General features: G+C 35.4%; 1 protein-coding gene across 1 annotated transcript in view; it reads right to left on the bottom strand.

Moving 5' to 3' along the window:
- Positions 1–3,538: 3,538 nt before the first annotated feature.
- The window catches only part of SLC9C2 (solute carrier family 9 member C2 (putative)), a 105,281-nt gene continuing 81,203 nt past the window's right edge, over positions 3,539–27,616 (bottom strand). Inside the window, exons 23-28 of the mRNA XM_074308373.1 lie at positions 23,312–23,479; positions 22,428–22,559; positions 17,621–17,806; positions 10,133–10,238; positions 7,479–7,534; positions 3,539–4,159 (exon numbers count right to left, since the gene is read on the bottom strand). Of these exons, the coding sequence (XP_074164474.1) occupies positions 4,118–4,159; positions 7,479–7,534; positions 10,133–10,238; positions 17,621–17,806; positions 22,428–22,559; positions 23,312–23,479 (690 nt within the window). The 3' untranslated portion in view covers positions 3,539–4,117. The remainder of the gene's footprint in view (positions 4,160–7,478; positions 7,535–10,132; positions 10,239–17,620; positions 17,807–22,427; positions 22,560–23,311; positions 23,480–27,616) is intronic.

Genomic DNA, 27,616 nt, shown 5'->3' on the forward strand with positions numbered 1-27,616 from the left:
AGCAGTGTGATCCTGAACAAGACACTTAATCCCAATTGCCTCAGAAAAAAAAAAAAAAAGAAAGAAAATGATCATTTTTAACAATGTCCAGGCTCTGGACTCAAAACAGACAGGCAAGCAACCTCTAGTTGGGGATATCTGGGGTTAGGAAGAGTATTTATGGTACAACATGATTAATGCTTTGATCATTTCACTTGCTCTCTGCAACAAACAGATTTATGAGGCAAGTCAACTATTTGCTATTGCCTTTGTAAAACCAAGGCGACTTGCCCCACATCAGGACTTGACTGGGTCTTAGAACCACCCTACTGAATCATAAATCATTTCTTAAATTGTAATCAGCTTTTTTTCTGCCACTTCAAAAAGAAGTTTTAGAAAATTTGATAGATTTGGGTGCATGAAAAACCTTTATTGGCTATGTATGGGAATGGAAAATAGCATTTCTTTTAAAATGAATTTAATAAAATTCATGTTAGTGGCATCATTTTTAAAGTTTCATAAAAATCTTTGGATTTAAAAAACAATACAAATTGGAATTCTTCATTTTAAAGAGTAAAAATGCTGATTCTCTCCAGTCACACCATATAAAAGTTATTTCAAAATGAGAAATATGAATATATATATATATATATATATTATATATCAATCCTTTTTGTTTAAAAAAGATAAAAGTGGACCTATATAGTTAAAAAAAAAAAAAGGAAAAATAAAAGGATAAAGTGATTGATGGTTGCCTCAAAAGCCCTGTAGAAAGGCTATGTCTGAAGCCTACAACCAGGGAGAAGGCTGAAGTGACTAGGAAACTTAACTCTTCATGATTTTCATGCAACGCCTTTCAGGAAGCAGAGTATTCCTTCAAATAGAGCTATCTTGTTATAACTTGTCCTGTGGGGGGGAGGGGTCCCAAGTGCTGTAAATTCATGAATACATTGCCCAAGATTAGAGATTCAGAGAGCAAAGTTAAACTTGGAGATGATAAATGCACATGGGATGAACTAGCACACCAGGGACCAGTTCCCCCATCCCCAGGTTGGTGAACCTTAGGAGTCATCAGTAATTGTCTCCTCAGTATTTGCACCTTAAAAGTAAATAGAGGTACTGGTTGCCATGTTTATGTCATCTTTTTTTCTTAGAAGAAACATTGACTCTTCAGTGTTCTTGGACCATTAGCCACTTACATAAATATGCTAAAATGGAAAAACCACTTGCTGCATTTCAAGTAGAAGACAAATCCTAGTTATTTCCTAGTTGTGTGACTTTGCACCTCGTCTCAAATCAGGCATTGATAAAGCACCTTTTATTACCCGACATTGCTAAGTGCTGGAAATACAAATTATAAAACAACAAAGCAAGCCAGTCCTTGCTTTCAAGGATCTTACAGTGTAATATGGGAGGTAACATGCAATGCAAACATATACATCTCCTATAAGAAGCAGTACATTTGCCTAAATGATGGTCACGTAGGTCCCTCCCACGTCTAAATCTAGGATTTTATGCTCCACTATTCTAGGTGAGAGTGATGTTTAAAAACAGCTACATGAGAATGGTAATTACTTTTGCACTATGTAGTAGCGATTTTTTAAAAAAGCCATTTAGATTCATATGGCATTGTTTGAAGTGCTGTGGGTAGATGTGACAGCTATCATTCGGAATACTCATTATAGGTGAAGGCGAGTGTTCTCGAAGATGTGTGCAAATTCCAAGCTTAACCAAGTTACTAGAACACAGAATGCACAAAGGATGGTCTTGAGAATTAATTAGGAAAAGCTCTGCACCCAAATGATGATAACTGATAACTAGGTTGTGAATTTTGGCTACAGCATTTTGTAAAAATAGTGAAAAGTGAAGGAGTTCCAATCTTGAAAGAAAATAGGGATCAGGAAAATATGAGTAAGGAGAAAATCCATGAGCACCCATCTGCATATACAGGCTATTTAGCTACATTCTTTTATTATTCTCTATGTGTGTGTGTGTGAGAGAGAGATGTGGACATAGTCATATATATACTCAGAGTAAGTCAGGGACACAATAGCATAATCTAATTTGGGGAATAGTTAATGAGTCTGATTGTGTGTGAAATTATTTCCCATTTAATCATTCAAAAAAACATGTCAGGTGACTTCATGGACCTGTTCTTGATCCTCTATGATTCCTTGTTGGACCATGAATGCATTCATTCCCAATTCAGTCAGGCTCGGGGCCCCAGGAAATCCTGATCCAGGTAACCACGTGAAAATGGTGACTTTCAACCTAGCATTTATGGAAGTGCTCAGTGTGTGTTCTGCATAACTCACCATGTCATTCAAGTGTCCTCCTGAGCATGCACCCAGAAGGGCTGGAATGTGCTGGCAGCCACCAGCACAACTCATTCCTTGCTGGTGGGCAGTTTCAAAACTGGTTTGCATTTCCCTCAGAATTTTTCTAGGGTTCACTTTTAGAATTTAAAAGCAATCCAGAGACTAGAGTTGCCTTCAATCAATTATAAAGGTTTTTTTATGATCCTAAATTTCCCCCAGAAATAAGCCCCATTTACAAAACAAAAACAAAACCAAGCACTGCTTCATGTTCCAAATGCTGGAACCTTCCCCAGTGAAAACTGGTAAAATGATTTTCACACAGAAAGGCCATGAAGAGGTTCCTGGAACAGAAGGTAAAGAACTTAAAGAAGCCATGATGAAAGTTGCCTTTGGACATGTGAGATTGCATGAGGAAGATGGGCTGGTCTCATGGGGAGCTATGCAGGAGGAAGCATCTTTGAGCGCATCCCTTGGGGTGGGTTTATGGGAGGATATGGATAAGCACCGCAGACAGTGGGCAGGAAAGGGCTATCTGGGTGAGTTGCAGGCTTCAGGTTCTCCCAACTTTGCCACAGTGAGTCAGCTGCCTTCTCATTTTGGAGACTCTCCTCACCATCAACGCTGTCTACTGGTAGAAGATTGAGCTTCATGTCAGCCTTCTCCCACTGGTGACCCTCTTCCAGGACTTGGAAAAAGATCCCAGACTGCCCATGGTTTATTCCCTTCTGGTTCTCTAGGAATTTCTCCACCATGCCCTTGGGTACTTTCTCCCCCTCCCCCACCCCTTCTCAACACTATTTAATTTTTCTGTGCTATCTTCCTCCATTAGAATGTAAACTCTGTGAGCAGGAACCTTTCTCTTTTTAGCTTTTATTTATGTCCCAAGTGCCTGGAATAGTGTAAGTGTTTAATAAATGATTATTGTTTGTCTGCCTGCCATGCATTTATGGTCCAACAAGGAATCATAGAGGATCAAGAACAGGTCCATGAAGTCACCTGACACATCTTTATTTGAATGATTAAATGGGAAGTAATTTCTCACACGATCAGATTAACTATTTGTCTGCCTGAGTATTGTGCCCAACAGTCAATTTTGTCATTGATAAATAATCGGGACTTGTCTGTGGGACCTTCCCATTTTCCTCATGGCTTTCACCATGTTTCAGCTTTGAAAGGTTGCCTCTTTACAAGCCTCATAGAGCCATGAAATCCAAATAATAAATAAGCAATCTGAACAAGTCTGTTTTTAAATTGGTTTTACTCAAGAAACTTTTTAAAGTCCTGTTAAAAATGTTTTTAAAAAAGCAAACCTGAATATGCAAACAATTTATCTCCTTAAAATTGCATTTAGAAGCTAATGCAATGTTAGAAAAAGTCCATTCTTCTTCTTTGACTAAATTAAGAAAAAACAAACAAAGAACTAATGCTAGAAATTGAAGATGTTGACAACAGTGAGACCAGCAATCAATGCCCCTTCTCATTACCAAATAATATTAATAACTAATTTCCTGAACTGATTATGACATTCTGCCATAGCTGTTAGCTTTCTAGTAGGTACACCTCATTTGATAACACTCAAGTTTCATTTAATATAAATGCTGACTGGATTGCTAGAATTTGTTACCTTATAGAATTCTATTTACAGCTCATATTTGGTGCTGGATCTTTAAAGCGCAATGCCTAAAGCAGTTCATGTTGCGTCCATCTTCACCAAACAGATGCAACAGCGTTTGATTTCAGGCAAATTCTAAGAAAACATCTTGAGAGACTTTTGAGCCTTTGAATGTGGTCCATGGTCTTTAGCCAGAAGCTATAGGCGATTATAAAGAAGCAGGTTTCTTTGAAAAAGACTTCATGCCCAGCTGCACAAAAGTGTAGAGAGAAATATATTAGACGATGAATTTGCATCCAAAAAAAGTACAGGACTTAGAGGCAGGAAGACCCAAATTCAAATTCTGACTCAGACTATTATTAGCAGTATGTTGTTAAGCAATTCACTAAACTTCCCTCTGATTTCTCCTCTGCAAAATGGGGATAACAATAACACCAACTTCAGAAGATTCCCATAAGGATAAAATGGAATGATATATGTAAAGTGGTTTGCAAATTTTAATGTGACATATGAATGCAAACTATTATTATTATTTGGAACTTTCCAAAAATTATTACAAAAGAAATATGGGGGGGGGCAATAAAGGGCCATTTATAAGAGGTGGTACATGTGTTCCAGCACAGTAAAGTCATTAATTGGATTGACAGAGTCTTTAATTCTAAATTTCAAAGAACACTGCAAGGGGAGAAATGTTAGGTAAACAATATTCCCATCTTTGCCACAGGTTTTCATTTGATTTTACATTGTTTTCAACAACAGGGAATTTGGATTCATAAGAACAACAAAGTTGGAAGATTCTAGAAAGATGGCAGAGTAAGTCAGTAAATTTCAAGCTCTCCAGATTTCTCCACAAATAGAACAGATTTTCAGCTCAGAGCAGACAGAGACTGGTAAAAAATCAAGACGACTTGGGACAAAAGGGGGTCCTCCTGATACAACCCCAGAAGATCCCAAGAAAGTCCCTAGGCCATGTATTAGCCCACGTGAAGTGCAAACACTTCCCGACGACCTCTGCAGAATATCCAGTGGGGAACCTTGGGGAGAGATGGGTATGGCCAGAGCCTCAACAGGAACCTCAGAGACTTTCTCCTCTAGACTGCATGAGGACGGGGTCTGAGTCTGGGAAAACTGAGGGAACCTTGGCTAATTGGGAACACCAGGCCCAGCTGTGCTGCTGAGCCCCGGCCCTGGGCAAAAAAGGAACACCGCTAGGTGAGTGCAGAGGCAGTGGAGCACGGATGCTGCTGGCTGCAGGCACTTGCAGGAGGGGAGGGGTTTGGTTTGAGGTTCCAAGTCAGAGGGGAGAGCTGAAGTGAAGCCAGAGGCACTATTACACACACACACACACACACACACACACACACACACACACACATGATTAGAGCTTATCCTAACACTTCTCATTTTTCAAAAAAGTGACAACCAAGAAAAAAGACCCCAAACATAGAAACTTGCTATGGGAACAGGAAAGACCCCAGTTCATCTTCAGAGAAGGACAATGAAGTAAATAAAGCTTTCTCTACCCCAAAGGTAATATTAAATGGCTCTCTGCCCAGAGAGAATTTATAGAACTCAAAAAAAAAATTTTTTAAAGCAAATGAGAGAGACTGAGGAAAAAATAAAATAAAAATAAAAACCATCCAAGAAAAACAAGATAATGGGGAGAAAAAAGTTAGCAAATTAGAAAACCAACAGATCTAGACAACAAATCAAGAAGAGAAAATATAGGAATAATTGGATTGGCTGAAAGCTAAGACCAAAAAAAGAAAAAAGAAAGAAAAGAAAAGAACCTTGACACAATAATGCAAGAAATAATTCAAGAAAATTACTTCTGGAGTGAAAGAACAGGAGGAGGAAAGTAGAAAAAAAATCCACTGATCACCACCTCAAAGAGGAATATTATTGCCAAATTTCAAACCCCTTAGATCAAAGAGAAAATTCCATAAGAAACAAGAAAGAAAAAAAAAAAAAAAAACACCCAAATATGCTGGAGCTACAATTGGAATTGTCCAGGATTTATCAACTGCCATAATAAAAGACTGCAGGCCCTGAAGTCACATATACTGGCAATCAAAAGAAGTGTCTGCAACCAAAAATACCATATCCAGTAAAATTATGTATAATACTGAATGAAAAAAAAAAAAAGGACATTCAATGAACTTGGAGATTTTCAAGACTTTCTTTCAACCAAACCCAATCTCAATAGGAAATTTACCATATAAGAACCAATATCAAAAATTAATTTCAAGGTATTTAACATGGACAGATTGTTTATGTTTTTACATGGAAATGTATGTTATATATGTAAGATTAACATCAGCAATTTGATTGGGGCAGAGTTGAGTAGACTCTAAAAAAAAAAAAACCAAAAAAGGTAAAAATATTATTTGTTATATAAATGAGGTTCAGAAGAAGAATAGATATAGAGGCATTAGAAAGAGGAGAGCTCATAGTTTTGAAAATTTACTCACATTGGGAATGGGTTCAATAGACAACACTATATATATATACCAAGAAAGTAATAGCACCTTCCAAAATCTATAAAGAAATAAGGGGGCAGAGATGGATGGAAGAAAAGGGTGAGAGAAGAAGATAAAGGACAAGGGATAGATCTATGAGATTCAATCAAGAGAAAATCTATGTCAACCATACCAATATTGTTTTAGACGCATGTTTACATAAGGGTAAATGATGTTGTTGCTCCATGTATGTGTGTATATAGAGATATGTATATATGAATAGATCAGTGAGTGGGTATGAATGTATATGTATATGTATATATGTGTGTGTTATATACGTTATATATAGCACCTATGCTTTTATAGCCTTCTTGAAGGAGGTACAGAGAGATGAAAGAACAAAGTAAAAAAAAAAAAAAAGAAAGAAAAGAACAAGAGTAACCTACAAAGCAGCAAAGAAAAATTGGACATTCATGAAAAAATTTCTTCTACTATTATATGTCCTTTCTTGATCTGGTAATTTATTGTTATATATTTTGTATCTTCCCTTCTGTTCTGCTGGGCACTTGACAATGTTCTGGTTTGTTCTATTTTCTTTTTCTGTTTTTCTTTTTTTCTTTCTTTCTTTTTTAATATTAAAAAAATGAAAAAACATGTTAAAAATAAAATTTAAAAAAAAGAACAACAAAATTTGCCAATAAGAGAGATGAAGGATACTCCAAATGTAATCCTTCTACAGAGAACCATATTTTTTCTTTTTGTTTTTGCTGAGGCAATTGGGGATAAGTGACTTGCTCTGAGTCACACAGCTAGGAGGTGTTAAGTATCTGAGGTCACATTTGAACTTAGGTCCTCCTGACTTCAAGGCTGGTGCTCTATCCACTGTGATACCTAGCTGTCCCCAGAACCATACTTTTAGAATTTAAATATTTCTAAAATTTATAACAAGGATGAAGTAAAATCACATTTCTTTTAAAATATTCCATAATTTACATTTTAAGATTAGTTTGATTTGTGTCTCCTCTCATTATCTCCAAATATTTTACATTTGATTTTGTAGTAATTTTCATAATGAACTAAAAAGAAGTAAATTAAAATATTTGAACTCACCATTGCACTTTTTTTTAACAAAGGGTTCGGACTCGTCAAATTTCTGGTGATGTTTGCTGCGGAAAAAAAGACCAGCGTAAACTAGACTTGTCAAAATGTGTAGTATAAATTGAAATAAACATTTCTTAATAAAATGTTAACATTTACTAGAAATGGGATTTTGGCTTCTTGGGATTATAAGAGTGGAAAGCCTCACACAGGTGGTGTTTAGAACTATATCCAAGATGGTGGAAGTGGAAAATTCCCTAAAACATGAATTCTTCCTTATTTACTAATATTACTTGGAAGATCTGGCCATAAGGGCCAGAAGAGCAATGCCACTCGAATATAGGTGTCCCAAGTAGCAGGAAGGGCCTGATACAGATGTTGCTGTTTTCTAGATATTTGCTACAAGTTCATTTTACTTGACCCATTTCTGAAAGCAGACCATCCATTTCTCCTGGGTATTCTATCATCCTTGGGATTTCATGAAGTGGCTCTTTCCTGATTCTCCTCCAAATTGTCTAACCACTCCTCAGTCTCCTAGATTCTGTCATCCTTCACATTATATCCCTTGTGGGGAATTCCAAGGTTGTTTTATGTCTTTTCTCTTTGTCTCTCTTTTTCTATCTGTCTGTTTGTCTCTGTCTTCTCTCTCTCTCTCTCTCTCTCTCTCTCTCTCTCTCTCAGTGAACATTATCAGTTCCCAAGAGTCTAAATATCATCTCTTCACAAATGACTCCCAGATCAATATGCACAGCCCTGGTCTCTCTCCTGACTTCCAATCTTGAATCACAAAGGAATTGAATATTTTAAACTGAATGTCCCATAGACTCTCAAAAATGTTCAAAATCAAACTGTCTTTTCCCCAAAACCCAGTCTTGTTGCTAACTTCCCTCTCTCTGTCAAGACAATACTATCTTTCCAATTGTCCAGGTTTGCCATCTTGGTATTATTGTTCTATTACTTAGACTTGTACCTGGTACAAGGAGGAACTTAATAAATGCTTACTGAATTGAATCCTTGATTGGTTATAACCAATCAACTACCAAGTCTTCTTTCTACCTTCAAAACATCTTTTCTATTCATCTTGTACCTCTTCCCTGCTCAAAGAGGCATCTTCATGGTTCAGAACTTTATTACCTGTTGCCTAGATCATTAAATTAACTTCCTAATTAGTTTCTAATTTCAATCTGTTCTCCACACTATCACCAAAGTAATCTTTTGGAAGCTCAGACCTGACCTTAGACTATTGGTCTACTCGATAAACTCTAGTGATTCCTTATTATTTTTAGTATTAAATATAAATATTTGTCATTTGTTCCAACCATCCTTTTCAGTTTTATTTCATATGAGCTAAAATTAATGAATGGTCCTTCTTATTATTCCTTAAACATGATCCTCTATTTCCTATCTTTCTTTGCTTTTTGCTTGCTGCCTTCCATGCTTGAAAGGAATTCCCTCTTTGCCCAGCCTTCTTTCAAGATTCAGTTCAAATTCATCTTCTGCATCCTAGTATCCCCAAATGACCTTTATCTATTTGAAATGCATACATTAACTCCTCCAATAAAATGGAAGATCCTTGAGGGCAAATATGCCCTCGTTTGTCTTTGTATTCCCATACCCTAGAAAGACTTCATGAAATTCACCAAATGAATTTTTGTCAAAATATCGTTTTGTAGGACCAGTTCAGAAAAGGTGGAACAGAAAGAGATCAGTGGAAAGTTATTGATAGTTGCTTCAATGGCATAGTTTTATTCAAGAGAATTGATTGCTAATGCTGCCAAAGGCCAATTATGAAAGCTCCAGAAATCAAGGATTAGAAAATTGGGAGAAAGAAAAAGGGATTTGTGTCACCAAAGCAAAACAAATCCAAGCTCAGAAGTATGTTCAGGACAGAGAAGGATAGGGTCCAGGATGTTAGAATAAGGATAGTGAGAGGCAAATAATTACTGAAGCTATATCTGAAGTTGTAACCATATTTGGAAGGCTTTAAACTGACATCCCTTTTTTGTTAAGGGACGTTTATTTGTCCAATTTCTAATACCAGCATTTTTCTTTCCATCATAACTCCTTAACCATGACATCCCAGAAGCCCCCTTTATCCTACTAATAATAATCTCTGTTCCACTCTTTCCCTGGCTCAAAATGTCAGGGCAATTAAGACTGTAAGATCCCCCAACTTGTTTCTATTATGGGTCTGTCAAGGTCACTGTCCTCAATGCTAGAATTGACCCACCCAAATGAGGGACAAAGAATGAATTACTTAAAAGTACCAGAGGAAGAAAGGGACTATGAAATCGTTCAAGCTTCACAGTGGTTGCAAAATGAGTAGCCTGCATGTAGACATGCAAACAGGCCAAATGAGGCTATAGTATATTTGGCATGAGGTAGAAAGCTTTAACGGAAGCTATTCCCCCAGCTAGGAGGATAAGCACCAGAGACCAAAGGGCAAATAGGCTTTTTCATCCTAAGACCAGCTTGATAATCATGATCCTCAAACCAGATTTGATAAATACAAGATTCAAAAATTCTCTTTTCGTTCCTTAGAATTAAAAGCAAATTACGTATGTGTATAATACACTTATATGTATATGTATGTATATTATATATATATTTATATTTATATATACAATATGATATATATATATATATTAAAGTATCCATCTCCTTACTGGGTTTCCTGGAGTCAAAGCATTCCTTTTCTAAACATTCATTTTGCAAAGAAGTATCTTCTTTTCGTACAATCAGTAATTTGTTTATATCGGATGTACCTTGAATCTGAAAGATGAGTTAAAATTAATCACAATACTAGTCAGCCATCTCTATATAATCTTTATTTCAGAAATATTATTGATGAAACCCTGAGTAACTAGGTGTGATTGGCAAAGGAAGACTGAGTATGGATGAAATTATTCCTTGTAGCAAGCAGATGGGGATCAATTTAGCCTGATAGTCCCACTCTCAGTGGAGGTGGTGGATAGCCCCACCTTGTGGTGTCCAGTCAGAAATCCAAGTTATATCCAACCCTTGAAGTTCAGGTTCCCCTATAAATTTGTCCATGGCCCACACTCTCTTTGCTGAACCCTTTTGGGTTACACCCACCATGACACTCTGCCTTCCCCCATGCCACATGGTCTCTCTCCTCTCATCCCTACTTTACCTCTATTTTTTTCCTCCTTCTTAGAGCTAACTAACTCTTTTAGGGTGCTAAATTCTTTTTTTAGGATTTAGCCTACCAATTAAGGGCATAGTCCTAATTGAAAGTTCAACTGGGAAATTCATCTTTTCCATCTTTAATTATCTTTCCTTGCTAACTATATGCTCTCCCAACTCTATTTCATAGTTACCATTCCTGGTATCTCTTCATTTTGTCTGTAACCTCTTCTCCTAAATAAATCTATCTTTTGCCAAAGAGAATGGCTATTGTGAATTCTTCACAAGACCGAACCCCAAAGTTTGGTGCCTACAATCTTATCATTTGGAACTAGGAATAACTCATAAATCACATCACTATTCCAGGTTTTATTCCAAAAAGTCTGAGGCCATTTTTATTAATTTTCTTGATTTTTCTCCATTTACTTTTTAACCAGGTTGCCAAAAGGTTAATCAATTTTATTAGCAATTACAAAGAAATCATTTTTAGTTATATTTATCAGTTCCTTAGGTTTTGGGGTAAGGGATAATCTGTACCTTTTCCAATTTCAAAAATTTCATCATTTGCAATTCTCATTTTGAATTTTGAATTCAGCATTTAGTTTATTCTGTTTTGAAGTATGTTTTTAGGAATATAACTTTCATCTGAAGACTATTTTAGTTATATCTCTGAAATTTTGCATGTGGTCTTATTATTTTCATTTACATAGCTATGATTTCTGTGTTTTGATCTTTGCCCCACTCACTTTTCAGGATGTCATCAAGTTTCCACTTAAAACGGTATCTTTTGCTTGTACTCCCTAAATTAGTTAATATTTTTAGTATGATATGATCTTTAAAGGATTTGCTTAGTATTTGTTTTTTTCTCTAGTTTTTGTTTGTTTATTTGCTTTTTGGTGACTCTATCAAGATTGCCACGCAACTAGTGTCAAGGGTCTGAGGTCACATTTGAACTCAGATCCTCCTGATGCCAGAGCCGGTGCCTTATTCACTGTGCCACCTAGCTGCCCTTATTTTTGTTTTGGGGTTGTTGTTTTTTGATTTCTCTGTGTCTTAACATGTGGTATTTTTTTTTTTAATTGGGATCAAGCAAGGCTGAGAAATCTGTACATTTTAATGTTTCCGTTTTAATGGCATTATGAGTCTTTTTCAGCTCTAAATTCTCTAACAATTTGTTTAGTTGTATATTTTTCCCTTTGGACAAAATACAATACTAATATATACTTTAAAACAAATCCCAAAAAATCTAGACAACCTTTATTAATATGGCAAAAAAAAAAAGCAAAACAAAAAACAAAAAAACCAAAACCAAAATGTTAGCATTGTGGTTGATGAAGAGACATTAAAAGCTTTTTCCAGTAAATACTGGATCTCTCTTTTTCTCCTATTATTTGATATGGTTCTAGAAATATTAGCAATAGATAATAAGGTAAGAGGGAAAATGAAGAATGAATATTGACAAAGAGAAGGCAAAACTATCCTTATTTGTTGATGATATGATAGAATATTTAGAAAAATCTGGAAAATTGGGAAATAAACTCATTGAGAAAATAATTAGCATCAAGAAAATAGCATGATACAAACTAAATATACAAAAATCAATACCATTTCTATATTGCAATAATAAAAGCCCATGAAGAAATATTTTAAAAAATTTAAAATAACAAAATGCATAATAATGTGGGAAACAATTTACCAAAGCTACTTCAGAATCTGTATATAAATGCAATTACAAAATACTCCTTATACTTTTAGGTGTATACCAACAAAATGAAGAATAAGATATCTTCTCCAAATCTCAGGAACTCTCAAAAATTCTCCAAACTAAGGATTGTGGACAAGAGGTAAAGTTACTATAGCTATCTCCATAGAAGATACCAAGAATTCTAATGAGATAGCATATCCCTTTTCTAATTTTCTAGTTCAAGTTCACATTCTTGTTGTTGTTTTTTTTTTTGGGGGGGGGGCCTCCATTTTATAGAGCAAGATAGTCTTTCTTACCCTCCTAGATCTGTCTCTGACTTCTGGACTTTAAAACCAGGCATCCACAACTATAACAATTTACCCCCAGGATTAGGTTGAATTATCAAGTTATTTCTGCTATCTTTGGAATAGATACAAACTTTGATTGACTATCTATCTCCCTCAACCTCCTAGGCAGTACAGTGTATTGCACTTGGAATCAGGAAGACACTTTTTTATGAATTCAAATCCAACTGACTATCTATGTGACCCCAGGTAAGTAACTTTAACCCTTCTTGTCTCAGTTTCCTCCTCTGTAAAACGAGCTGGAAAAGAAAATAGCAAACTATTCCTCTTTCTCTACCAAGAAAACTCCAAAAGGGCTCATGGATAGAGACTGAATTATCAAATTATCATGTATCAAATTCTCCCCAGAAACTAGACTCATTTTACTCCACTTTGCATCTACTGCCCTTCTTTCAACTCCACAACAAAATGCCCTTCTAGGACAAACTCATCACTTTAAACTCTCCACCTGACTAACTCATGATTTATTCCACCTTCCTCCACCTTCTCTCTCTGACTGGAGGGCTAGAAGGCAAATATTCAAAATCCTCCCAACGTCTTCCTTTATATAGAGGGCAGAAAGTGGAGGGGGCTCTCTCCATTATGCAGCCCTATCTATTTTCACCTTCTGGGGCAGATGCCTCCACACCAGACATCCCTGATGTCCCGTCCTGTCCTCTGTCTCAGTTTTCATGGCCTTTTCCATGTCTTGTCTTCTACTTTAGATTGTAAACTCAATGAAATCAGGGGAGATTTTATTCTTGTTAATTCTATCTCCAGTGCTTAGTATCTTCCGCATTTTATAAACACTCAATAAATGTTTATCGGATTAGAACGGATTGGGTTGGTTTAGAATATTCTTCTATGAGGCCATCCCACTTCTCTCACTGCTTATTTCCTCTTGGAGTCTTCATTTTTGTGAAGGGGTCAGACCAAGCCTTCATTCCTCTCCCAGCTCTGCTTTTGATTTGCATTCTCAGTCCCCTTCAACCATGTTTTTCAGCTCTTTTTTCTGTGTTACCTTTTGGGATAATCCTTTGTACCTTTGTGCTTATATTTGTGTCCCCAACATTTAACACAGTGCTTAACATATAGTAAGAGCTTAATAATGCTTTTTTTTTCTTCCATCTAAATGAGTCCAAATATCTCCAAATCTTCAAAGAAAAGGAAACTGTAGTATAGGATCAGTTCTTAAGAGGAAAAAAAAAACCACAATAGGCAGGTTCAAGAGAGAAAGAAGAATAGTGAAAGAATTTATGGTCTACACAACAGAAATAATAGGCAGAACAAAAAACATCGAATCCACGATGCTCTTTCCAAAGATAAAGTTGAATAACAATACAAATATAGACAAATATAGAACAATCTGAGGTTAAAAAATAAAAGCAAAATATGCTTTGAAAAAAAAACTTTTTAAAAAATGGAGAAATTTTTCATGTTTAGGATTGGGATAGACCAAAATGACTTTTTTTAAAAAGCAGATATTAGAGTTCAGAGTACTTTAACAATCCACCTAACAAGGGGGTATTCTGTAGAGCTAGAAAAATAAAAATGAAATTCATTTGGATAAAAGAACTAGAATCTCAAGAGAAAAAAATAAAATGAAGGAATAAATAATCCTTTCTGACCTCAACTTATACTATAAATTAGAAGTCATCTAAACTATTTGATAGTGATTTTAAAAGAAAAAAATAGAAAAGTAGATCTGTAAAACAGGTTACGGATGTATCAGAAATAATTATTTGATAAATCCAAGAAAATAAATTACATGGGGAAGAACTAGAAAGCAGGAATTAGATGTAAACTACATCTTATACCATAATAAATTCAAATGGAAATGTGACATAAATATTAAAGGTCATCCCATAAAAATTTTTTTTAGAAAGACAAGATCATGTACCTTTCATAGCAATGGCTAGAGGAAGAATTCTTAGCCAGATTAGAAATAGAAGTGTCACTAAAGATTAAGATGGAAAGAGAATACGTGTATATAGTGCCTATTATATGCCAGAAATTATGCTAAGCACTTTAAAGATATAAAAGATACTTTTGATTCCATGACATAGGAAAGTTTTAGCAGGAAAAAATCAATTAGAATAAGTAGAGAAAGTCAATGGGTTAAAAATGTTTTTTGCATCAAATATCTATGACAACCTCATAATATCCATGTATGGGAATAGCGTAAATATATTAACACCAAGAGCCATTCCCCAATAAAGGTAAATGACTAACAGATAGGAATAAATTTTCTCAAAAGATAGTAACAATTCTTCCCCAAAAATGACACACTACTAATAATCATATGAAAAATTTCTTCAAATGACCTAAGAAAAATATTAACAACATTAGCTTTCTACCTCATACTTAGAAAATTGGCAAAAATAAAGAAAGGTAGAAATAATTCATGCTGGAAAGGTCATGGAAGACAAGCACACCGACAGATTATTGTTGGAACTTGAATTGGTCCAACCACTTTAGAAAGCAAAGGAGAATTATGCTAAGGGACTAAAATGTCCATACCTTTTGACCCATAGATCCGCCTTCTAGCTATATATTCCAGCAACAGAAAGATAGAAAGGTCCCATGCACACCAAAATATCTGTAAAGGTACCTTTTTTGTCATAGAAAAGAAATGGAAATAAAGAATATGCTCAACAATTGAGGAATAAATAAAAAATAATTTTGGAACATGACTCCTAATGGAATATTATTGCTCTCCACAAAACTATGATTTTAAGGAATACAAAGAAATATAAGAACACAAATGAAATAAGTGAAATAAGGGGAAACAGAAAAAAAAATATATATATATACAATGCTTTCAATAATGTATATGGAAAGGACAAAAAAAAAGAAATTAAATGTTTGTAATTATAATAAACAGGACACTGAATCACTTCTATTTGAATTGTCTTAGGAAGATTCTGAAGATCACCTGGCAGGAGAAGATATCAGACACTGAGGTCCTTTCTCAAACTAAACTGCCAAGCATTCCATATCTACTGCAAAGAGCACAAGTCCTTTGGGCTGACCAAATGTACGCTTGCCAAAAAGACTGTTTTATGGAGGAGAACTCACACAGGGCAAGTCCTCACAAGGTGGTCAGAAAAGGTGATACAAGGACACTCTCAAAGTCTATCTTCACTTCAGAACTGATTGTATGATATGCATGACACTGGCACCCAGCATGACATGCCCTCATCAGAGAAAGTGCTGTGATCTATGAGCAAAGCAGGACTGAACTAGCTCAGAAAAACTGCGGGATGCACAAAGTTAAGAGGATCCACCATAGATGTTCAGAGGGAATATTTGTGCCTGACCTATGGCAGAGTATTCCAAGCTCATATTGATCTGACCAACCAATCAGATACACTAACTTGACTGACATAGTGAAGTCATTTTGGTCCTCTTTGAGAACAAAGAACAGTAACCATAAAGACCAAGCTTGGCTCTGAAGAAGGGATGTGAATCTCTATCTGCCTCCTTTCCTTTTTATGCTGAGGGACTATCAGTGAAACTCACTGTTTATAATCTCAAACTTGGTTGATAATTTTAGTTAGTTTTTCTAAACTGCTTTTTTCTTTATTTGTATTCTTCTATGTGGGGGAGAAAAGAGGAACATATTTCAAAATGAGGGTGATATAAAAACAAAAGATACCACCCATTCCAAGATAAAGAGTTTTGTAGAGGGGACAAATCATACCCTTATCAAACTGACCAAGGTCGCCATTTTCCCAGTGATTGACTTGGCCCTTCCCTCTTACCACCAATCAGAACAGGTTTTAAATGTTTAAAATTACGATTGTGATTTTATCATTAATACCTGTCAATTTTAGTCATATAATTTTTTGTATTTGTACAATTTTTAAATTTATATACCCATGAGGGGGTGCTAGGTAGCACAGTGTTTAGAATACCAGCCCTAAGTCAGGAAGACCTGAGATCAAATCTGACCTCAGACACTTAACACTTCTTAGCTGTTTAACCCTGGGCAAGTCACTTAACCCCTATATATGTGTGTGTGTGTGTGTGTGTGTGTGTGTGTGTGTGTGTGTGTGTGTGTGTGTGTGTGTGTAAATACATATATATAATTTACAAATATCTATATATTTATAAATAACTACCTTATAAAAATTTATTTAAAAAACTATCTTCTAAAAAAAATATTATGGTGGAGTCTGGTTGGGATTAGGTCTACCCAGAATTGTTTGTAATAAAAGGAATCAAAGAATCTCAAAACAAAACAAACAAACAAAAAACATTACCTTGTATCAAAGAAAGTTTTGAATGGTTAAAAAATGGATCAATAATGAGATGTGACATGGGATAGTGAGGAGAGAGAGGGCCTCAAACTCACGAACACTTGGGTTGAAGTCCTGTCTCTAGACTGTAACTCTGTACAAATCATTTAAACTCTCAGTGCTCTAAACCCTAATTTCTTAAACTGAGCCAAGACTCTATATCTCATAACTAAATTTGTGGGTCACAAAATTATGAGTTATTATCAGTTAATGTTTGATTTGTATACCATATATCCAGGGTCATATAAAAATTTCTTGAGCAAAAAAAGTGTCATGAGTGGGAAAAGTTTAAGAAGCTCTGCTCTAAGCAACTCTCTAAGATTCTAAGTGTGAAGAGAAAATTTTAACCTACATTTGTTGTTGTTTAGAAGAGTGGGCAGCTATTATCTTTATTTTCAATTAAAAGCTCAATCAAAAATATATGTTTTCCTTAACAACTAGGAATCAACAACAGCATAAAATCATTTCTACTACGTTTGTAAAGGTTACTCACTAAGAAATTCTCTTTACTGATGAAATCACAGGTCTAGTTCTGACACAGTGGCTATAGGATCTATGCTTTTGAGGTGAAGCTATATTATTTTTTTAGTTCTGTAGGTAAAACCTGACAAGATTTGTGGGAAATATGCAAAGAATAATAAAGTACAAATTTAAAATGCCAGGAATTATTCTTCTTACCTGAAAACATGTTGGAGGTATTAAGCTGGGGGCAAAATATGGTTCCTCTGTAGCAACATTATTCACGCTTCCAAATACAATGAGAACATATTGCATAGTCTCATCGTAAATAGACAACTCACTATAGATTGATAAATTTTCCATGTACACATTATTTTCTTCTAAATACTTCTGATATGTTAATTCCTAAAAATAAATTATATAAATAAGTGATCTGCCTTCTGGCTTCTCTTTTATACCTAGATCACTCTCCCTAATCACCTTTACCTCCTGACTTCCCTGGATCCCTGCCTCCAAGGTGTAGCTTCTGCAAGAAGCCTTTGCCTATCCTTGTGCCTCTACTCCAAAATTATCCCCAATTTAACCTGTATGTTAACTTGTTGGTAGATAACTAGTTGCATTTTATCCCCCATTAGATTGTAAACTCCTTAAGAACAGGGACTGTTTCTTGCCCTTTTCGGTACACACAGCACCTAGTACACACAGTAAGTTGGTGCTTAATAATTGCTTATTGACTTGACTTAAATAATAGAACTATCAAACAATTTCACTGAGAGGAAATCATACCTCAGTAATCTATGGGAATCTTTAAAAAAAACGGACAAACAATAATATTTAGGCTTTCCAAAAGTCTTTTAAAATATTCCAATGCAAAGGTTGTTTTAAAAAAGTCTCCTATGAGTTTAGATAGAACTGGTTTTATTGGCTTAGTTCCCAGTATCATAGGGTCCGAAATAGAAAAAACAAAGGAAAAAATGTCATTTTCCACAGAACTGGGGGGGCACATCATCACAGAATTATCTGAATGTGACCTTAAGAGGTGACCTAACATCATATCCCCACTCAGTATAAGAAACTCCTACACAAAATCACTCATAAAGGGTCATCCAGCTTTTGGCTGTAAACTCCCCAGCAATAAGCTCATTAGTTCAATAGGAGAATCATTCCAATTTTGAACAACATTCATTAGAAGGTTCCTCCTATTGAACTGAAGGAAGTCCAGTCTTAAGTAGTTATTGATCACTCTAGCTTGATAAAAATTTCCATATAAACATGATGATGTTCCAGAATATTATGATATGTTAAATTCTAAAAATAAATGACAATGTTCCCATTGGTCCTAATGCTGTTCTGTGAGTTGGTACAAAAAACTCACTCTTAATCTATTCTTTGTGTTTCATGAGCAGAAAGTTGCATATTTGAACCACTTCTACTCTATAAATGGCAAGCTCTCTGAACAGAATTGAGCTGAAGAAGTAAAGGTTCACAATAAAAAGGTGTAAAGTTGGGGAACGCAATTCCTCTCAAAATTCTTTTCCTTTGGGACTCAGGACCTACATTCACAGTAAAGCCATCCCATTCTTTCTGATGGTTATTGTCCTCTCCCTCCTAAATGTGACACGTTGTATACTCATTTGTACATGCATAGTATTTTCTTTTAGAATGTAAGCTCTCTTAGGAGGGGAACTTTCTATTTTTTGTCTTTTTGTTTTCAAATAGAACACTAGTTCATTGAGCACTAGACACTTCCCTTTTCAGAGAAGAGACAGGTTGATTTATTAAGTGTCTGGGCTGTTCTAATCTTCTGAGGGGAAAGGGAGTTATCAACATTCCTTCAGATTCCAGAACCTATCCTCTCACTTGAATGCCTAAGACTCTGGGAGACAGATCCTTATGAAAAATATAAGTCTACTTTAATTTCTTCCTCAATGATTAATAAACTTCCCCCTATTCATATCTTCCCCATCCCAGTATTCTGAACCCTAGTCTCTCCATTCAAACTTCCCTTGCTCCTAATTCCTCACAAATAGATCCCTTCTTCCCATTCCCCTATGCCCATCTCCCCAGTGTCCCACCCTAAGAGTGTCTTCCTCTTTCACTGTGCTTTCTCAAATGCTTGCTCCGTAGACAATACTTTTGTTTTCCTTTTGAATTTTATTCCTTTCCTACTTCTTCCACCTTCTGGTCTGTGTTTGAGACTTGACTCCCATTTAATGCCACAGCCTCTCTGGTCTCCTTTTCCTGCACTGGCCACACTTTCACTCATTCCCTAGTTTACTGGTGGAAGTGGGGAAATTGGAATATGTCTAGCTCCCCAGTGCCATCAGGTTTTTCCAATACCACCTGTATTTAGTAATCTCAACTTCTTAGAGGTTCTTTCAAACTATATCTACCACTCATTCAACTCACTGTTAACTGTTGTCTCCTCAGCTTCAGAACACTTCCCTTCTTTCCTCAATGTGCTAAGTGCCAGGTTCACAGTTTTTCTCTCCCCAACTTCTGCTTTCATAGTAGGACACTTCAACATACCCATTAATACTCCCTCAAATACTCTTGGAGCAACTAGGAGGTGGGGTATAGAGCACTGCTCCTGGAGTCAGAAAAACTGGAATGAAACTGACCTCATTACTAGCTATGTGAATCTGGACAAATTACTTAACCAATGCTTGCAAAAACTGAAGAAGGAAATGATCACTCCAGTACCTTTGCCAAGAAAACTCCACGGAAAGGGACCTGTATGTGCCAAAATGTTTGTGGCAGCTCTTTTTGTTGTAGCTAGAAACTGGAAGATGAATGGATGTCCATCAATTGGAGAATGGTTGGGTAAATTGTGGTATATGAAGGTTATGGAATATTATTGTTCTGTAAGAAATGACCAGCAGGAGGAATACAGAGAGGGTTGGAGAGACTTAAATCAACTGATGCTGAGTGAAATGAGCAGAACCAGAAGATCACTGTACACTTCAACAACAATACTGTATGAGGATGTATTCTGATGGAAGTGGAAATCTTCAACATAAAGAAGATCCAACTCACTTCCAGTTGATCAATGATGGACAGAAATAACTACACCCAGAGAAGGAACACTGGGAAGTGAATGTAAATTGTTAGCACTACTGTCTGTCTACCCAGGTTACTTATACTTTCAGAAGTTAATAATTAATGTGCAACAAGAAAATGGTATTTACACACATATATTGTATCTAGGTTATATTGTAACACATGTAAAATGTATGGGATTACCTGCCATCGGGGGGAGGGAGTGGAGGGAGGGAGGGGATAATTTGGAAAAATGAATAAAAAAAAAAAAAAAAAAAAAAAAAGAAAACTCCACGGACATCTATGGAGTTGGATGCAACAGAATGATTTTCAAACAAGATACAAATACTACCATCATAGTTCCTTGGTTTGCTCATTTCACATTACTGACTCTTCTACCTTACCATAGACATACACTTATTTGTCTTACTCTTGATCTTGCCATCATTATGTCCATCTTCACAAATTCTGAAATTCCCATTCTCTGGTTATATTCTAATGTCATTCTATCTTTCTCTTTCCCTTGAAACCTGAAACCCTGTTCTTCAATCATGAAATGATCTATCATCCCTCAAGTATTTCCCCGACTATCCCCTATACTTACTTATACTTTCCTCTCTTACCCATGTTGACCCTTTTCTGAACCAATTCATCAATCACTATATTGCCTTCTTCTCTTGAGTTCCTTGTGCCTTTATCCAATTACCAATCTTGTCCTACCAACCCATCCACCACCCCCTGCCTTTGCTCTTACAATTTGTTGCTGAAGCTAGAGAAAATAATGAAACCATGATAACTGGATTCACTACAAATTTTTGTGATGTAATCTCAATGCAGCAAGGAAATGTTTTACATTTTAATAATTGACCCAATATCCCATTCATCTCAATAGCTTTTCCAAACCTTTTTCTTCCCTCAAACTCCTCATAATTCCCTCACTTCTCACCTTCTTCAGCTAAGAACTTTGTCTCATATTTCACTGAAAAAATTGGGGCCATTCAACGAGTTACCCTTCTTTCCTCCTCCTCATCTCATATCACTTATGTTCATTTCACTATCTCTTCTTCCACTCTTTTTTTTTTTTGCGTGAAGAATTGGCCCTTATCACAGAGGCAAGAAGGGATTCCCTCTATTTGCACAAGTGATACTATTTCATCCCATTTTCTTCAGCAAATTGTTCCTTCTATAACCCAATTCTTTCATTTACCTTCAACATTTTCTTGTCTACTAGAAGCTTCCTTACTTCCTACCAATATGCTCATGTCTCTCCATTCTCAAAAATTTGTAGGAAACTCCTACACAAAATCACTCATAAAGAGTCATCCAGCTTTGGCTGTAAGATCCCCAGCAATAAGCTCATTAGTTCAACAGGGGAATCATTCCAATCTTGAACAACATTCATTAGAAGGTTCCTCCATTAGACTGTCAACTCTTTGAGAACAAACACTGTATTTTTTTTCTTTGTGTCCCCAGTGGTTGTTAGCACAGTAGCTGCTACAAAGTAGACACAACAAATATTATTATATTTTCTATATTTTCTCAAATTCTTCCATCTTCCTTGATAGTAGTATGATGAGTTAGTGACACTATGTGCAGAGATTTAAAGAGAAATATGCCTGAATCTCTGGTTCCTTCTATCTCAAAACCTATGAATTTTGTTCTGTGAAATAATAGACTAGATCTCATAGATGAGATTGAGAACTGGCCTTGAAGTCATAAGAATTAGATTCAGTGACCCACCAGGCAATCCTTAAGATTCTGTTACATATTAAAAAAAAAAAAAAAAAAAAGATTCTGTTATATAAGAGATATTGACCTAAATTAGTAAAAGGAGTTTCGTGGGAGTCCTTGAACATTGCTAAAAATCAAACTAATAATTACATTATAAATTATATCATATAGTATTTATTTATTGATATTGATATACTACATTTTATATATAAATGAAATTATTTTAAAAAATCATAATAGTTGAATCGCATCTTACCTCACCCATTATACCTGCTTTTATATATTGATTTGCTATGTTGAGTGCAACTTTCAGCCACATTTTTTCTTCTAAGAATGACCAGAATACATCAAAACTTTCATATAAGTCTTCTAGGCTGATAAAACAGGCCTGAAAAAAATAAGACATAATAATAACAACATAGGAATGAACAAGAAGAAGAAGATCACAAGAAAATCAGAACTTGATTCATGCCAAGAAATTGGCTGTTTTGTGAAGTACAATGAGGACATTTTTGTAAGGGTATGAATGTGGGGAAGGGGAGAGGGATAGTCAGTTGAGTAAACCATATCACTCTATCCCAAATATCAAGATGGTAATCCTTGTTATAGTCATCAAGTGAGAATACAACTCAATTTCACTAAATATGAATAAGATGTAAATGTCTCCTTGAATCAGTCAAAAATATTTTAATCATGACTTGGGGGTTACTTTAAAATGGAAATGCCTTAGGTTTCTTCTTGCTTTAAAATCCTATGATTCCATTATTCTCTGATCTTTTGGGTGGTTTTCACAATAAAACATCAGAATTCTCAGAGGAAAATAATCAAGCCATGGTCTCTGGTTTACATGAAAGAAAACTTTAATGAGGGACATATTGGTAAGTGTTTAACAACTCCCTATGCTGCCCCCAAATGTGCTGGACACAATTTAAAGTTTAACCTAAATTATTGTTTTTTCTATCACTTTCTTAAGACTAGACAATCAATAAAACAATAAATCAAACCATGATTTATAATGTTTATTGATTTCAAAGATCCAGATTTTCACACTGAAAATTTTTCATTTGCTTTCCTTAGCTCAGAATGACCTCAGCACACCTCTTCATGTAACATACAGTGAAAAAAGTAGTGATATCTGACCTGCAAAGTGGTTTCACAGGTGGCTGTATAACCCATTTCTCTTTTAAGCAGACAACTCAACTCTCCTATTATATCTCCACTCGTGACGTATTCAGTATATGTTTTGGATAAATTTGCTTTTTCTCTCAGCTTAGGATGAATTCCAAAGTGAAGAAGTGAGCCATTTAGCTGCAGAGAGAAACACACATATACACACACACAGTAAAATAGAAATCAGAATTCATGCTGCCAATAATAAAAATTTAGGTTTTTTACAGCCTCACTATTATAAGCATTTTATATACATTGTCTCATTTGATGCTTATAATTACCCTGTGATATGGGTACAGAAATTATAAGTGAAGGAACTAAGGCTCAAAGAAAGAAAATAATTTGTCTATAGTCATATATCGAATGAGTGGAAGAGTTGAGATTCAATTCTAGACCTGTCTCTGAATTTAGTACCCCTTTCGTTATCCCATGTTCTGTATCTCAGGAAATAAGAGTCCCCTCAAAATCTTGTTATTACTCTACTCAAAAGGAAATGTGTTTTATACAGTCTGTCCAACTTGGAGAATGAAGGTTTTCAGGGAAATCACTATCTTTAGACTTTAAACTCAAAAAGCCAGAAATCATTTTCACCCTTCAATTATTATATTCAGCTACTAAAGTTTCTTAGCTCTATCACAAGCTATAACATAGAAAAATGTCATTCCACACAAGGGATCCCAAAGTTTCTACCCCAAAAGTTAATTCCTCTTTGTTGTTGAGATTCAGGTCCAGAATGGTAATTTCCTGAATTAAATTTTTTCATTTTATCAATCAACTGATCATTCAATCAATAAATGTTGTTGTTCAGTTGTTCTAAGTTGTGTCCAACTCTTCAAGACCCCATGGATCATAGCATGGCAGGCCCTTCCATCCTCCACTCTCTCTCAAAGTCTGTCCAAGTTCATGTTCTTGGTTTCCATGATACTATCAATCTGATCCTCTACTGTTCTCTTCTCCTCTTGTCTTCAATCTTTCCCAACATCAACATACTTTCCAATGACTCCCATCTTCTCATTATGTGGTCAAAGTATTTAAGCTTCAGCTTCTGTATTTGATCTTCCATTTAATAGCATGAATTAATTCCTTTAAGTCTTGGCTGATTGGATTTCCTTACTGTGCAAGAGATTCCGAAAAGTCTTCTCCATGATTTGAAAATGTCAGTTTCTGTAACAGTTTTCTTCTTACAACCATACATTACTACTGGAAAAACTATAGCTTTGACTCTACAGACCTTTGTTAGCAAAGTGACATCTCTGCTTTTATGTTTTTTAGATTTGCCACAGCTTTCTTTCCAATGCCCGTTTTTTAATTTCATTATTGCAACTGCAGTTATCTTTGAGTCCAAGAATATCAAATCTGACATTGGTTCCATTTCTTCCCCTCTGTTTGTCAGAATATACCAAGACCAATTGCCAAGTTTTCTTATGTTAAGCTTCAAGTCAATTTTTATACTCTTTTCTTTTACCATCATCAAGAAGATTCTTAATTCTTCTGCATCAAAGTGATACCATCTGTATATCTGAGATTATTGATATTTCTTCTGGCAACCTCAATTCTATTTTTTTTTATTCATCCCCAGTTGCATTTCATGTCATACACTCTGCATGTAAGTTAAATAAATAAGGTGACAACATACAGCCTTGTCAAATTGAATTTTTCAAAATATCTTTTTTTTAAAAATTAACAAGGTAAAGAAACTAAGAATAAATACTGCAAAGTAGCATAGTCCTATAAGAAAATGAAGAAATCTAAAATCAAGAACGAATTCCATTAAGGAAAGCAAAAAAAAGGAAGACAAGATTACAAGTAAGCAAGGGATAGAATCTTTAAAGAAAAAAGATGGTATAGAAAGATGAACAATTAGAGTATAACTATTTAACTCTTCTTTTGCTTCTAGGTTTTTGTTTTCAGTTTTGGTCTTAATTTTCCTGCCAAGGACAATATAAACTTTAACCTGAGAAGATGCCTTAGCTTGTTAACTCATAATTAGATTTCTGATATTGAAGAGCATGAACAAACCTTTAAATTTCAAAAAGCAATAATTAAGAGTTTTATGGATAAGTAAAAATGCATAATAAAAATTATGCAATGTGGAAAAAAGGTAGAAACATGTACACATCTATATGGCAATAATAATAGTAGGCATTTATATAGTTGTAAGATTTTTAACTCATTTTCTATTTCATTTTATCATCATCACAATTTTGTGGCATAAGCTCTATTATTATTTTTATTTATAGAAGTTGAAATGGAGAGATATTAAATGATTTGTTCACAGTGACCCCAGAACATATCTAAGGCAGAATTGAAATTCAGAGTCTTGCTGATTCCAAGCTTAAATACTCTATCCATTGGGCCATCTATTATCCTTATTAGGTGATGATACTTTTTATGTGACATTGAAAAGCTATCAATGCAAGGAAAAACTAAAGTAATAGAACAAAGACAAACTAGCAGAATAATAAGGACACCAACCATGTACCATGAAGAGGCCACAAATCTTTCAAAAGATTTTGAAAAGCTTGCATGTCCTCACCAGACATTAGAAGGTCAACAACCTCTGGCACATTGGTCTGTAGGTTGGTCTTCATAGAAAAGTCTTTTGTAATTGTCTGGCTCCAGAGTGCTTCAGATCAGCTGAATTTCAAGGTCTAGTATTACAGTTGACATATCTCTACCTAGACAATTCACTGGCCAACTGAAATGTCTGCCATCCATGCTTGAAATACATTTTCTTCCACCCTTGGTCACTGGATCCTTTGTTTTCTTCAAAACTCAAATTAAGCATCATCTTTTTTTAAAATGAAGCCTTCCTGATCCCTCCAGTTTTTAGTGCCATCTCCCACCAATTATATTTATTTGATATATACTTACTCCATATGGACACATCCCCAGATAAAATATAAGCTTGTTGAAAATAAGAAGTGATTCCTTTCTGTCTTTGTATTCCATAGTACCTGCTGCATAGTAGCCCTTCAATACATGTTTGTTGACTAATTATGATATACATCCTAGGCATAAATGTTTGCAGTCATTTGAAAGAGCTTTATAAGAATTTTCAAACTTCTTGTGGACCTTTTTTTCCTTATGATTTTACATTTTTATAATTTAGATTAAGCTGTTTTTTATGTAAAGAATTACATAGATTTTGACTTCTGACAAAACAGCTTGTTTATCTATTATAAGCATAAGTTCTTACAGTCTTTCTGGAGGCCATAACTAGTCTTTTCAAATGCAATGTTTTACCCATTTGTTTAAAGTAGGTTTGTGACTCAAAGATCCCAACTTTTGGGATAAGAACTCATTATTTGACAAAAACTGCTGGGAAACTGGAAATTAGTATGGCAAAAATTAGGAATGGAGCCACACTTAACACCATATACCAAGATAAGATCAAAATGGGTCCATGATTTAGGCATAAAGAATGAGATCATAAATAGATTAGAGGAACATAGGATAGTTTACCTCTCAGACTTGTGAAGGAGGAAGGAATTTGTGACCAAAGGAGAACTAGAGATCATTATTGATCACAAAACGGAAAAATTTTATTACATCAAATTAAAAGGCCTTTGTACAAACAAAACTAATGCAAAGATTAGAAGGGAAACAACAAACTGGGAAAACATTTTTACAGTTAAAGGTTCTGATAAAGGCCTCATTTCCAAAATATACAGAGAATTGACTCTAATTTATAAGAAATCAAGCCATTCTCCAATTGATAAATGGTCAAAGGATATAAAGACAATTCTCAGATGAAGAAATTGAAACTATATTCACTCACATGAAAGAGTGTTCCAAATCACTATTGATCAGAGAAATGCAAATTAAGACAATTCTGAGATACGATACACCTGTCAGATTGGCTAAGATGACAGGAAAAAATAATGATGAATATTGGAGGGAATGTGGGAAAACTGGGACACTGGTGCATTGTTGGTGGAGTTGTGAAAGAATCCAGCCATTCTGGAGAGCAATCTGGAATTATGCCCAGGGGGCGGAGCCAAGATGGCGGAGAAGAAACACACGTCTCTGTGAACGTCCTCACTCCCTCACAACCAATTAGATAAATTAAGTCTCAGAATTAGCTCAGGACTGATAGATACCACAAGGACTGGAAGCACGACTTACCAGCTGAAGAGAATCTGGAGTTTCAACAGGAAAGGTCAGTTCTCAGGGGAGGAAGAAGAGAGACCAGCACAGACGGTGGGGTAGGGGCACACTGCGCCCATTGCGCTGGGAAGGGCTCTGGGATCAGAGAAGCCACTGAGGTAAAGG

The sequence above is a fragment of the Sminthopsis crassicaudata genome, chromosome 4 (genome assembly GCF_048593235.1).
Source record: "Sminthopsis crassicaudata isolate SCR6 chromosome 4, ASM4859323v1, whole genome shotgun sequence".
In the NCBI taxonomy this organism is placed as follows: Eukaryota; Metazoa; Chordata; class Mammalia; order Dasyuromorphia; family Dasyuridae; genus Sminthopsis; species Sminthopsis crassicaudata.